This window comes from Necator americanus, chromosome IV, assembly GCF_031761385.1.
Source record: "Necator americanus strain Aroian chromosome IV, whole genome shotgun sequence".
Taxonomy (NCBI): domain Eukaryota; kingdom Metazoa; phylum Nematoda; class Chromadorea; order Rhabditida; family Ancylostomatidae; genus Necator; species Necator americanus.
The window spans coordinates 18465206-18476983 of record NC_087374.1 but is presented as its reverse complement, the minus strand read 5'-3'; the positions used below and the strand labels follow the sequence as shown (position 1 = coordinate 18476983).

Here is an 11778-nt window from a genome sequence, read left to right as displayed (position 1 = left end):
CCTTTCTACTCATTTTTTGAAGTAGGTTCTAACTGTTGTCTGGTCTCTTCTGACTCCTTCGTCCTCAGTGGCTCCAATTCTTGAGGCAAGCGTTCTTCATCGCCTTCTACCTGAGCGATCGTCTCCGGCAGAGGTGTGCCCATTGTCTCAGGTAAAACGAACAACGTGAGTGCCGCAGCTGTGATCGCCATACACGCAAAAGGAATGATCATGTAAACCTTGCCGTTCGGCGTTTCTGCCTGGAAAGAACATAAATCTGATCAGATGAATAGGAAAACTTGGAAAAAAATTTGCAGCCCGCGCATAAAAGGCTCTTCTGTATGCAATGTATTTTTTGAATGACAATCTACCGTAAGTATGTCAGAACCTGACAGATCTGGGAGTCAGAGATATCCATTATCCCCACTCATCACTCAATTCCAACTCGTCGATTCCTCCTCCCAGAAGTACCTGGCTAGTATTTAAAGAAGCCACCGAAAAGCTTCCTGATTTTGTCCTCTACTTGAAGCTTCTTTGTCATCCAGGAAAGAAAGATGAAGGTGGCTGAAAACCCCCAATCAGAGGGAACAAGGTTCAAAGTAGAAACAGCTAGGGGATTACCAACCATACAGCGCTCCAGTTCGGCATAGGTCAAGTTTGTTGTGTGAGAACGGGCGCTGTCCTGGTATAATGCGATTTCAGATTGCTGCCCGCGTGGGCAATCATCAATGTAGCCACTGAGCGTTTGCAGAAGCAGGACGGTGCAAGAGTGAGCTTAACCTAGCTTCTTGGGCAGGAACTTGATGGGCTAGGAAAATAATGTCAGTACTCCATTTCTTTTTTCCTATCCCATTAACAAGGAACACGTTTATGACGAAGGATTGGATACGGGGCAGGCTCATCGATTGCCTCTTCTGCACAGGTCACAGGTGAAATAGCATAACGGTGAGACTTAAGCATGGTTGCTAACTCCCTGGTGGTGGCAAGTGAGTCCAAATAGTCGCTATGTTTGAATTTGGCGAACCACGTACCACACTCTCTTTTAAGAGATGACACCTTCGCCGTATATTTCTAGCTTGGCCTGGATCTAGGTCGCTTTCGTGATATAATTGTGGCAGAGAAGGGAACGTGACGAAATTGGGTCTACACGGAGTGGCAATTTCACACTAGTATGTAAGGAGCATCACTGATGTATGGCATTGAAAGCGGTGGAAGTTCAAAGGGTCAACTCTCCACATTCGCTAAACCATAAAATATATGTACTTAAGGGGGAAATACGGAGTAATCAGAAACATTGCAAGAGAGCTACGCTGTAAACTAATAACATGATCGTCAACCATGTGTAAACTGGCGAGGGTGTTTTTGAAAAACTAGGTAGTAATAACCAAAAAAAAGTAAAGTATGTTGTAAGTTTCCAATACATGCACAGAACCAACACTTAGCAAGTAATGTGAAGAAAACCAAAACAACTCGGCAACTCACTATCCACAAGCTGAGGTAGGTAGCTGAAATAGCGCCAATACGTGCGATCATACTGCAAACACCCATCGCTGTGTTCCTGATCACAGTTGGAAACAGTTCCGGTGTATAGGTGTATATGGCAGCGTAGGTACCAGTAATGGCACCTCTAGAGATCATCATTTGAATAATTGATACTGCTAGTGGCACTGAAAATGACCAATTACAACACAGAATTCTTCGCAACCAAAAGATGGTTCTTCGTCTCCTGAATTTACCGTTATCTCCCAAAAAGAAGTTAACGAGCAAACAAGCTCCAGCGAGGAAATAGCCAGCGCTAGTTACAATGCGACGACCTATTCTGAAAAAAATCAATGCGTACCACCCTACTCTCTGCGACGAAAAGTTCTCACCGATCAATGGTCAAACACACAATAATTAGAGCTGGGATCTCTACCAGTGCAGCAAATATGAAATTTAGGTACATGTCGCCTCCAAGCACATTGGGTTTCAATGCCATGCCGTAATAAACCATTGAAACACACGGCCTTGAAGCAATTATTTCTAGATATAGCCTTTCGAGCTTTAAAAAGGTTTGAGAGTCACCATAAAAAGAAAGCAACTAGTGCTCGTTTCCGCAGAATTGGCGTTTTAAACAGGTCCCACGCTTTGTACTTTTTACTCTTCTTATCGCTTGGGTCTATTTCCGAGTCGAGTTGTTCCCACCTAAAAAAAGGACACTTTCGTAAGAATGTCTTTGATAATCCCTTCAAGTTACCATTTCTCCGGCAATGTGACGCCGTTGATCTTTGCTGCTCGTCGAAGGATTTTGTCCGCTTCTTCATAACTCCGCTGGGCAACCAACCATCTTGGGCTTTCGGGGACTAACCTTAAGCAGGCTGAGTCAGTTTTTTTTTAGAAGTGGGCTACCTTTTTTTTATCGATCTTTGCTAAGAAATAGCATGTCAGTATTATGGCTTTCAGAGCGGTAGTGAATCTACTAGTCCTTCCAAAGGTACAAACAACAACAGCACCGATACTACTACAAATAAATGCAGATTTGCAGTGCAAATTCATTTTTGGTTTCCGACTGGCTGTGTCAATTGTTGTACGAGATGTGTGGTGTCCGTCTGGTGTAGCCGGGTCAAAATGGCACGGTGCAGTTGCGCAAGCGGTTGCGCTCCGAGCTGGCGCGCTGAAATCGACGTGGGACCATACCCCGGACTGGGCGATGGATGGTGCTAGCAAGGGTCTTTTCTCCATCTTAACCGCTACGCCACACACCGCTGTCTCGAGTGCATCTGCTTACGCAACTGCACCGTGCTTCACGTCGCCTTACATCCTCAGTCCAGAAAAAAAACACTAGCTGACGTTATGTTATTTAATTTTCTGAACAGTTTTCTACAGAGTGATGAGGCGTTTGAAAGGAAAAGTCACACACTGTTTTGATTTTCCAAGCTCAGAGCTTTTCCAATATAGCAAGCTTTTCCAAGATATAACTTCGAAATGTTAGCTGTTAATAAAGATCGACAACAGACCTACTTAACTCTTTGCACTCCGGTCTAGTCAAGAACATGGAACACCAGCAACTCCAGCACTTGTGCGTTACAAATGCTATCCTAATCCTAGGTCACATGCTTTATAAAGCACAAAATATAGTTATTGCAATACCATTCATTTGTTATGAACGCCATTACTAGCTAATTTTAATTTATAAAGTAGTGACAAAATAAATTATTTATCTATTGAAATTCCACTAAGTATTACATTATTTTTGGAAGCAGTCACTGAAATGAGGTTCCCAACAAAATTATTACATTCGCTAACCTTCTTCCTTGTTATTGTCTGTTTGAAAATACGACACAGGCATCTTTCTTTTCTTTCCGTAGTATGTGAAGTTAAAAAAAGAAGGAAAAATGCAGTGCAGAAAACAGCATAAACGAATGAATTTTACTTCTTATCTGGAAATGCTGAAAAAAGTAAAAGGACAGGCGACAGTGGATTTGAAGTACGTTTTTCCAATTGCGACAACGGAGTGCAAAGGGTTAATCAAAACTCCTTATCCAGCACGAAAAAATTCAGAGAAAAAATCAAAGTTGGGCAGACAAACATGAGTACTCATAAGGCTAAACTATACAACAAATGACCTACCACCAATAGCTGAGGAAGAGTATACCCGGTAGTGTGATGAGCAGCTGGAGATGTTGGTAGTTTGTGACAAAATTTCCCTCCACACCCAGTAAAATCTAAAACATGTTAATGGATAAGGCTGTCAAAAACAAGGAAAAAAAACCACTGGAAACAAAATTAGGAGAAAAAAACTGAGAACAGGCCTGCCCGAGAGCGAAAAATCCTCCAGTAATAACCGAAGCCATCTTTCTGTATTTTGGTCCCACCAATTCCATTCCAACAACGACAGCAATGACGAAGATTCCCGGGTGTGAAAATCCTATCCCGATTCTATAAATGGCGCTCGCAAGCGAAAGGCAGCAATCATGAAAATGTAAAATGAAAATGTGCTCACCGCAAAATTGCAAACAGCCACCAAGTCGGAGCAAAAACGCTAGCTAGACCGCATGAGACTTGCATTGCTATTGCGATGATGCACACTTTCTTGCGGCCAATCCTTCAAATCCATATATTAAGTGCAGATGATGGTCGAAAATCGAAGTTAAATCCTAACCTATTTGGCTGAAGACAAGAATGGTGTTATGGTATTATGATCGAATCAATGTTTATCAAATTCAATGCAGAAAAGTCAGCGGAAAATACGAGCTACGTCGAGAGAGACATCTATACAGAACAAAGCATTCTAACGACCAACTACTAGAGAATGTTCACAAATGCTTGCCGGAGAGTGTATATACAGTATTTTGAACAATTATTTTTGCTTTGATTTTCAGACTTTTCCCAAAAAAGTTTGTGTTTCTATTACTGCGGCTAGACAAGTGTCGTTAGAGTGAGTGCATTTTGCGAAATATAGAACGAAAGACAGAAAGACTGCCAACTCTTCCGACTTTGACTTCCATTACGAAGTCCTTCAACGAAAAATACGATGCTCTTTGTATCCCTGGTGGGAGGAGGAGCGCCCAGGCAATTCTCACACGTGATAGTTATATGTAACAAAAGATAATTCAAATGCTGTAGAAAACTGTCACTCGTTATTGCTAGACAGACAGTTCTTTCCGTAGAGAGGGTGTGAAGCGAGGTAAGTCAACAGTAATTCAATTTTTCGAATTGCGTATGGTAGTAATATCTTTGTTTGTTCGCGAGTTGCGCGGTGTCGTCTCATTTTGAAAAAAAAAAAAAACAAAAAACAAGTAGTATTGGATCGTTTTTTGCAGTGCTTCGCGAAGAAATCTAGCCAGCAGTTCGGTAATCTTTCTGTAAGGTTTAGTTCTGAACCCAGTTGCGCAGAGTTCTCAGGTCAAACTATTGTCGCTAAAATACAAAATGTGCCTCATTCTACATTGCTTGGAAAATATGGCGGTATTTCCAATTTTCGATCACTTTTCGACCAAAGTTGTAGTACACAACTTCAAATTTCCCCTTCGATTTTTGTGACGCAAAATACTCCCTGAACTCTTTCGATTGAGCACTCGTCGATACTAACCCGCATGTTCCTTCTACTTGCAAAGTATTCATGTTTATTAATCAAAGGACGATGCTCATATGAGCTCCTCAAAACATTCGTTTCTTCTTGTCAAGCTCGGAGGAAAGATCGCTCATCATGTTCATTAAGTGAAATAGATATACGAAGCTGGCACATTCAGGTCATCACCCCACAAATCTGAGGTGGTGCGGGTTTCAGGTGGGTTATTTCTACGGGGTCGTCGATAATGGGAAGGAAGGTGATTCCGTCCATTTCTTCCTAATCGCCGTAGAAAACGGCCCGGAAGATGCAGCGCGTGCACAAAGCTGGCGCGCTGCAATCGAACTCGCCGTAGAAAATAGCATAGGCATCACCCACCTGAAACCCGCACCACCTCAGATTCGTGGGGTGATGCCTTTAAGCGTGAGTCAGACATCCGAAATTCATCGATTTCTCACAGATATCAATGTCGTTTGCAGATTAAGTCGAATGCTGATCCTCCCACAAGTTTTGCCGAGTTCGGCAAGCGTTCATTCAGTTTGGCTGATGCTAGATGTTATGAGAACGAAGGAGACGAAGATGGTGTAGTTGCCGGTCATCAACTTCCACTGCCACGTAATCTCACTCTAATTTTCGCATTACGTCCTCGAAAGCGAACTAAAAATTTGGGGTGAGATCATACATACGATCGTCGGCGCTCCGATCCCCTTCACTTCTGGACGGCTGGCAAAGGGATCTTCATCACTTGAACTGCATCACATGAGTTAAACCCCCACCTGAGGAGGGTCCGGCTCCTCCTTATCGCACCTATGGGTGAAATTATATAATTCTTCGGACTCCTCTCTTTAGTATACATCTTCCATGATCGGGGAGCATTCTGACGAGGTCAAATATGCCACACGAAAGCGAAAGTCCTCTACAAAATACGTTCTACATTTAAATCAATGTATGGTTAGGTAAAAGCTAACGAAGCCAATTTACAAACAAAAACGGGATGCTAGACCAAAAATGACGGCTAACTATTCTATGTGGCATGTGAATTATTACATAAAGATGTCAACTGGTAATCTTGGAGACGGCAGTTAGAAAACTGCTGTGCATTTTTGGGACACTATCCAATCGCAACTAACAATTCTGTGTACAAGACATCTAAAAATGTCGAAGTGTTGCGAAAACCTTCCACTTTTCAAAATTACTATTTCTAACCTATCTCCAAGTAGTCCGAACACGAAGGAGCCCACCATCTGGCCGATGTAGTAAAATAATTGCACGTGGGCACGGTTGGATGCACGATCGCAGACAAGCTCCCACTATAACAGAAAGCAACTGATAAATCTTCAAAGGCGTTCGAATAAATGTCCGATGTTGAGTTCTCCTCAGTTGTTGGCATAGTGCGGAAATTAGTTTGGGTGTATTATTATTAAAAAGTTAGCTCATTTTGTAATCTGTGAAATTAATGAAAATGAATGAAGTGAGTGAATGAAAACGTAAACTATAAGACGTGTTTTGTAAATATCCGTCATTTGCACCTAATGTATGTGAATCTTTGATTTGCAGGGAGTATTTCCGTTTTCGTCATAATATTACTTGGGAATTAAATCTAGGACCATGCCTATCAGCGGAAAGAAGCCAACATCGAAATCAAACGCTGCTTTTGAAGGCAGCTCGCACGTAACTGAGCGCGTTAAGATATTCCTGTGAGTAGATAGGTTTAAAAATGTAGTTCACAAATGTGAGCACGAGCAGACTCATTTCCTCCTAATTATCCAGAAAAATGGCGTGGAAAAGGGTCTTGTGGTACTGATTCCTCATAGGAGTTCTCTATCAACGACAAGGCGTTTTCTACGTCGTTTTGCTGGATAACTAGAAGAAATTGAGCGCGATGGCGCTCTTTCTCGTTAACTGTACTCATAAACCTACTATTCGTGGAGACTCTATGCACCATTTTTAATGATTCTTGGCATGATGGACACGAGGTTGTTGTAATCCTTTACTTTTAGCTAAGGTTTCCATGAGTTCGCCTTCTTTAAAGTCTGAAAGGATGAAGACGTCACCTTCGATTTCCCCCTTTTAGCCATAGGTGCGATAGGGAGGAGCAGGACCCTTCTCAGATGAAACGAGTGTAGCTAATCGGGTGCAGCTCAAGTGGTGAGGATCTCTCCGCCAACCGCTCAAAGTGAAAGGGTCCCTTCGAAAACCGTCCAAGAGTGAAGGGGTCAGATCACCTGCTCCGACTATCGCATCTATGCTTTCATCCTCTGAAGAAGGCGAACTTGTCGAAACGTGGTCAAGAGTAAAAGTCGTGCTCAACTTAAGAAGACAAGTATTCGTAGAGAGATCTGAACGCCCTCACTTTGTGGTATGCTTTCTTTGATGGAACATCATTAAATCCTTTCTGTGGGTTTCGAAGAGAGCTGCGAAAACTTCACATCGTTAAGATGTCGATAAACTGTAAATCTTACCCGATCCATAGCTGAATACTGCACTCTTGATCTGTCAAACACATGTGAACTACATAGCTCTCCATTCAGTTCACATTTCTCATTGTAGTAGCACTGGAAAATTGCAATTAACATAGAGCTAATCCAAATGCAACTCTGGTAAAACGACCACATATCAATTCCAATGAGCGACAAATCTTCCGCCTTTACAAGGAGTAGCTGGCAAAAAATGTCAAATTCAAACCTTCATATCTTCGGAGTGCGTGGCGAACAAAAAGGGAAGTGAAAAACCAAGTGGCTGACCAACGAAGGTCTATTTGTTTCAACTCACAGTACATAATTACTTCGTTTGATACGTTTTCCTCTTGCATGATGTACTCACATGGACTCTCGGGCTCCCAGATTCATTAATTGAGACTGGCGTTTCGTCCCAACCTTTGCATTCCTTAAGGGTCAAGCGTTCATCACTCGAATAGTATGGCGACTCATGTGTTTCAGAAGGTAATGCGCATCTAAAAAGACAGCTGCACACATCGACAAAATGACGTATAGAAGATGAAATTGCAAGAAACCACGTTAAATCGAGGTGGCCTTTATTGCTGTCCCAAATTCACAGGAGTAGACACTGGAAAAACTAACCGAAACGGTACCGGAACAGAGGCAAGCGTCCAACTAAGTGCATGCATTGAGACGATGATTGTCGGGAGACATACGAGAAAGAACTGGATTCTTTGGTACCTTGAAAAAACAATGAAAACGAGTTTTGAAAATAAAAATGAGATAACATTCAGATTTCAGATTTCAGCGTACTTTCCTATCTCCCCTAAATTTGCGAAGAGGAAATCGTCGAACTTCATTTTTTTATTCACTTCTTTTGTCGTCCCTAGTGAGGTCCGATTCGCTGCGCTGTCTGTAATAACTGTTTGTAAAGAATGCGAGAAGTCTAATTCGAGCATAGGCAATTACTCCAAAACTGGAGAATAAGAGGATATAGAAAATAGAGAAGAGCAGAAAAGTGAGTTAATTCGCCCAAAAATTGTTACAAGCAAAATACAAGCAAAACCAATTATAGACGGTCATCAGAAAGCAATCCTAATACCTTTTCAGGTTCAACAGTTTAATCTCACATCTCTATCTTTCATCTCGATAAAAACGGTACGATGTGAGTAGGCACACTTTTGGAGATGTCAAAATACTGGATGCAATGTTATAGAATATGTGTAACACCGAACAAGGAAGTGCAAGGTTGATATACCTCACCAAACACAAGCCTCTTAGCCTTTGAAAAAGGCAAATGATTTTCTTGAACGAATCCATAAAAAGTAAACTGTGATTCTAAAAGAAAATAATCTGTGCATCTAGCTTTTTCGTTCTGATGGCGGTTGAGGCGTTAACTATTTTCTTCTGAAGAGTACAAACCGTTGTATAGTTAGAGTGTTTGATCTAATATAGCGAAACAAGCACTAGTTTGCAACGTAGTATAAAGAGCTTTAATTTCAATATCCGATCAACCGTTAATCAAACACCGTTTATAATCGTATCACTCCACAGCATTCGAATGCCTTCTGCAGAAGTGAGCGCGAAAAACAGGTTCTCACTGTACTGGACAGACACAAGTTGACCTTGGAAATGCAAACATCGACGTGGACGCTGTTTTCCAGAGAGTAGTGCAAGCAATTAGTACAAAGTACAGCAAAGGATCATTTAACTAGTAGTGAAAGTTTTACAGTTCTATTCCTAAGAAAACATTGCAGAAAGAAAAACTAAGTCAAAATTGCTACTACAGAACTGACGCGCACAATTAATGCAAGGGTATGCGATATCAGTACGTTTCTAGTCTTTTTTTGTAGAGTTGAACTGAATCAGCTGTCAATCTCCCACAAAATGTATCATAAAACTGTCTCAGAGAAGCTACCACCAAAATTCTCAACGTTGAAAAACACCTCTAAGAACAGGGAAGGTTTGTCATTAACAGGACGGACAGTTTATCATTACCACAGCAACAATGGCTGACAAAACGACTATTGATACGAACAAACCAGGAACGCAATGAATAAAAACTCCAACTTCTGCCTGCATTCGTAACGCATATGTAGGAGCCCATAGCTTGTGAACCATTCCAGCAATAACATATTAACATAAGGCAACAGTATTTTACAAATATGTTTAAGAAGGTCTGAATCATATTTCAATAAATATAGCAGTTGAATGTGCAATTCTAAGTAAAGAAACGTTGTTCGCAAAGTCAACCTAATTTTTCGCACCAGAATTGAATCAAGAAGAGGCTGCTCTTAAGTTTTTGAAGAACAACGGGGCAACTTACAAAGGCATAATACTGCTAGAAAAATACAAATATGCAAGAAACGCTGTGATTTTTATCCAACTGTGAAGTAAACTTGAGAGTTTGCAACTAACGTTACTTTCAAGGATATAAATAATTAAACAAGAAGTAAACAAATTTGAACATTTACCCGTCAACACTTGAACCGAGAGCGAGTCAGATTGAAAAGGCGTAAATATGCTCCATGGCGGGAATGCACTGGACGAGCGCAAGTCCCGCCTCTTTAGCAAATAAAATTCAAAAATCGAACAATTTCAAGGCGAAATGCTCTGCTATGTTCAACGTTAGCTCATGCAGTCCTCCACTTTTTATTTCTGATTTCTTCCTACAAGTCAGAACTGAAGGAACTTTGATGCGTTGCTGACGTTTTGATATTACTTCCGTTATTAGTCACATTTGTCACCCACAGTCACTTCAGTACTTCGATTAAGAGGCTTAAACTGCATGTCTAAAAATACTGCTAATACTTGCAAGAATTTCGAAGTTTCGATAGGGAGGAACATCGCCAATACTAGAATATAAACGGGCTTGCTTTTATACTGCCAAAATCAGAAAATGAATGATCAAATTCGATTCAAAGAAGAAAAACTCGCCACTGACGAATATAGTGGACACCTAAAGTAAAAAAAAAAACACGTAGCACTGGTGAATTAAGCTGGAGCAACGATAGTTTTTACAATTATCACCTTAACTATGTGATTTTCGCTCCACAGCTCTAAGTCTTACAAATATTAGGCAGGAAATGCTAGAAAGAACCTTTAAAAAGTGCAGTTTCATCCGCGACTACTTCTGTTTGTAAGGAAAGGGATGTCAGTTTCTTCTCGCACACAAAACGAGCGGATCCGCCATCGGTGCGTGCTAGGCAGGCAGGCTGTGCCTATATCCAGTAATCCTATGCCAAGAGGCAAAATTGAATCGATCTGTCGGCAGAGAGAAATTCCTGACGAGCGATGCCGTGAGAATGCCTAGATTTGAGCGGATCTAAGAACAACGACTAAAATTGAATATTTGGTTTTTGACAAGAAAAAAAAGCGTATTAGAAGTTCAATTTTTTTGTTTATGCATTAGATCAGGAGAAAAATTGGAGCCAGACATCTTCTGAAATGACTTTCCAACAAAATAGATTATGTTTTTGGATCACCTAACGCAGCAAAAAGATGAGTGTTTCTAGCTGAGACCTTTTTCTCTTACAAGAATAGATGTAAACAATCTTCTTACTTGTGCAAAAAAAGTTCGATGTCAGCGACTACACCTATATTACTAATGTTTGATTCCTGCAGTACGTTGGACTAGAAGGTGTCAGACACAGAAAGTAGATTATAGATTACCAAAGTGATTAGATGAGAAAGGTCATTTCGTCGACAACAAAAGTCCTCAAAGAGACTTGAGCAAGTAACATCAGCCGAGGGGATCAGCTATCAGCCTTTTTCCTCTTCGCTTCCTCTCTAGACGTTAACTCTAGGTAATCTACGGACAATGAGAAGGGCGCATGCTCGCACGAGTGTGAAACGCGTTCGAATGGAGCAGGGGAACGACGTACACTCAGTCAAACACAAATAGATGTAATCATAGTTGCTATAGCTTCAGCGGTTCGTGGATCCAAGCGTGCTTTAGTAAGTGGAAAAACCGCCTACGTGAGGATGCAGTGTTTTGTTCAGTTTCACTTCCAAAGCTAACGACAGGAGTTGGAACGTCGCCGTTGTCCATATTCATGTCGATTCCTGCGTACTGCATAGCGCATCCACATAAGTTCAACTAGTTAGTACAGTAAGCAAAAGGAAATGAAACCTCCTCGCCAGAAGAAAAAGATAGAGCAAAAAGCAACAACTGACAAGAACATTGTTGATTCTTAACTTCAGTATGTAAAATTCCTCGAATGCAGGAAAACTGTTAGAGAAAAGGCCTTTGCCCACAATTTCCTTTCTCTTTTGGCATTTCCACTTTATTTCGGTAGTTACCCGCCAACT

The 11778-nt window shown here is 41.2% G+C and overlaps 1 protein-coding gene across 1 annotated transcript; it reads right to left on the bottom strand.

Annotated features, from left to right (window-relative positions):
* Window positions 1–5: 5 nt before the first annotated feature.
* On the bottom strand, window positions 6–11545 carry RB195_001800 (uncharacterized protein; the record flags this gene model as incomplete). Its single annotated transcript, XM_064198748.1, has 15 exons — window positions 6–239; window positions 1462–1646; window positions 1716–1798; window positions 1851–1985; window positions 2044–2163; window positions 2216–2326; window positions 3589–3683; window positions 3771–3897; window positions 3962–4063; window positions 6236–6339; window positions 7492–7584; window positions 7853–7982; window positions 8110–8208; window positions 8281–8380; window positions 11446–11545. The coding sequence occupies 15 exons, from the start codon at window positions 11543–11545 to the stop codon at window positions 6–8; spliced, it is 1818 nt and encodes a 605-aa protein (XP_064054629.1).
* Between the last annotated feature and the right edge of the window lie 233 nt (window positions 11546–11778).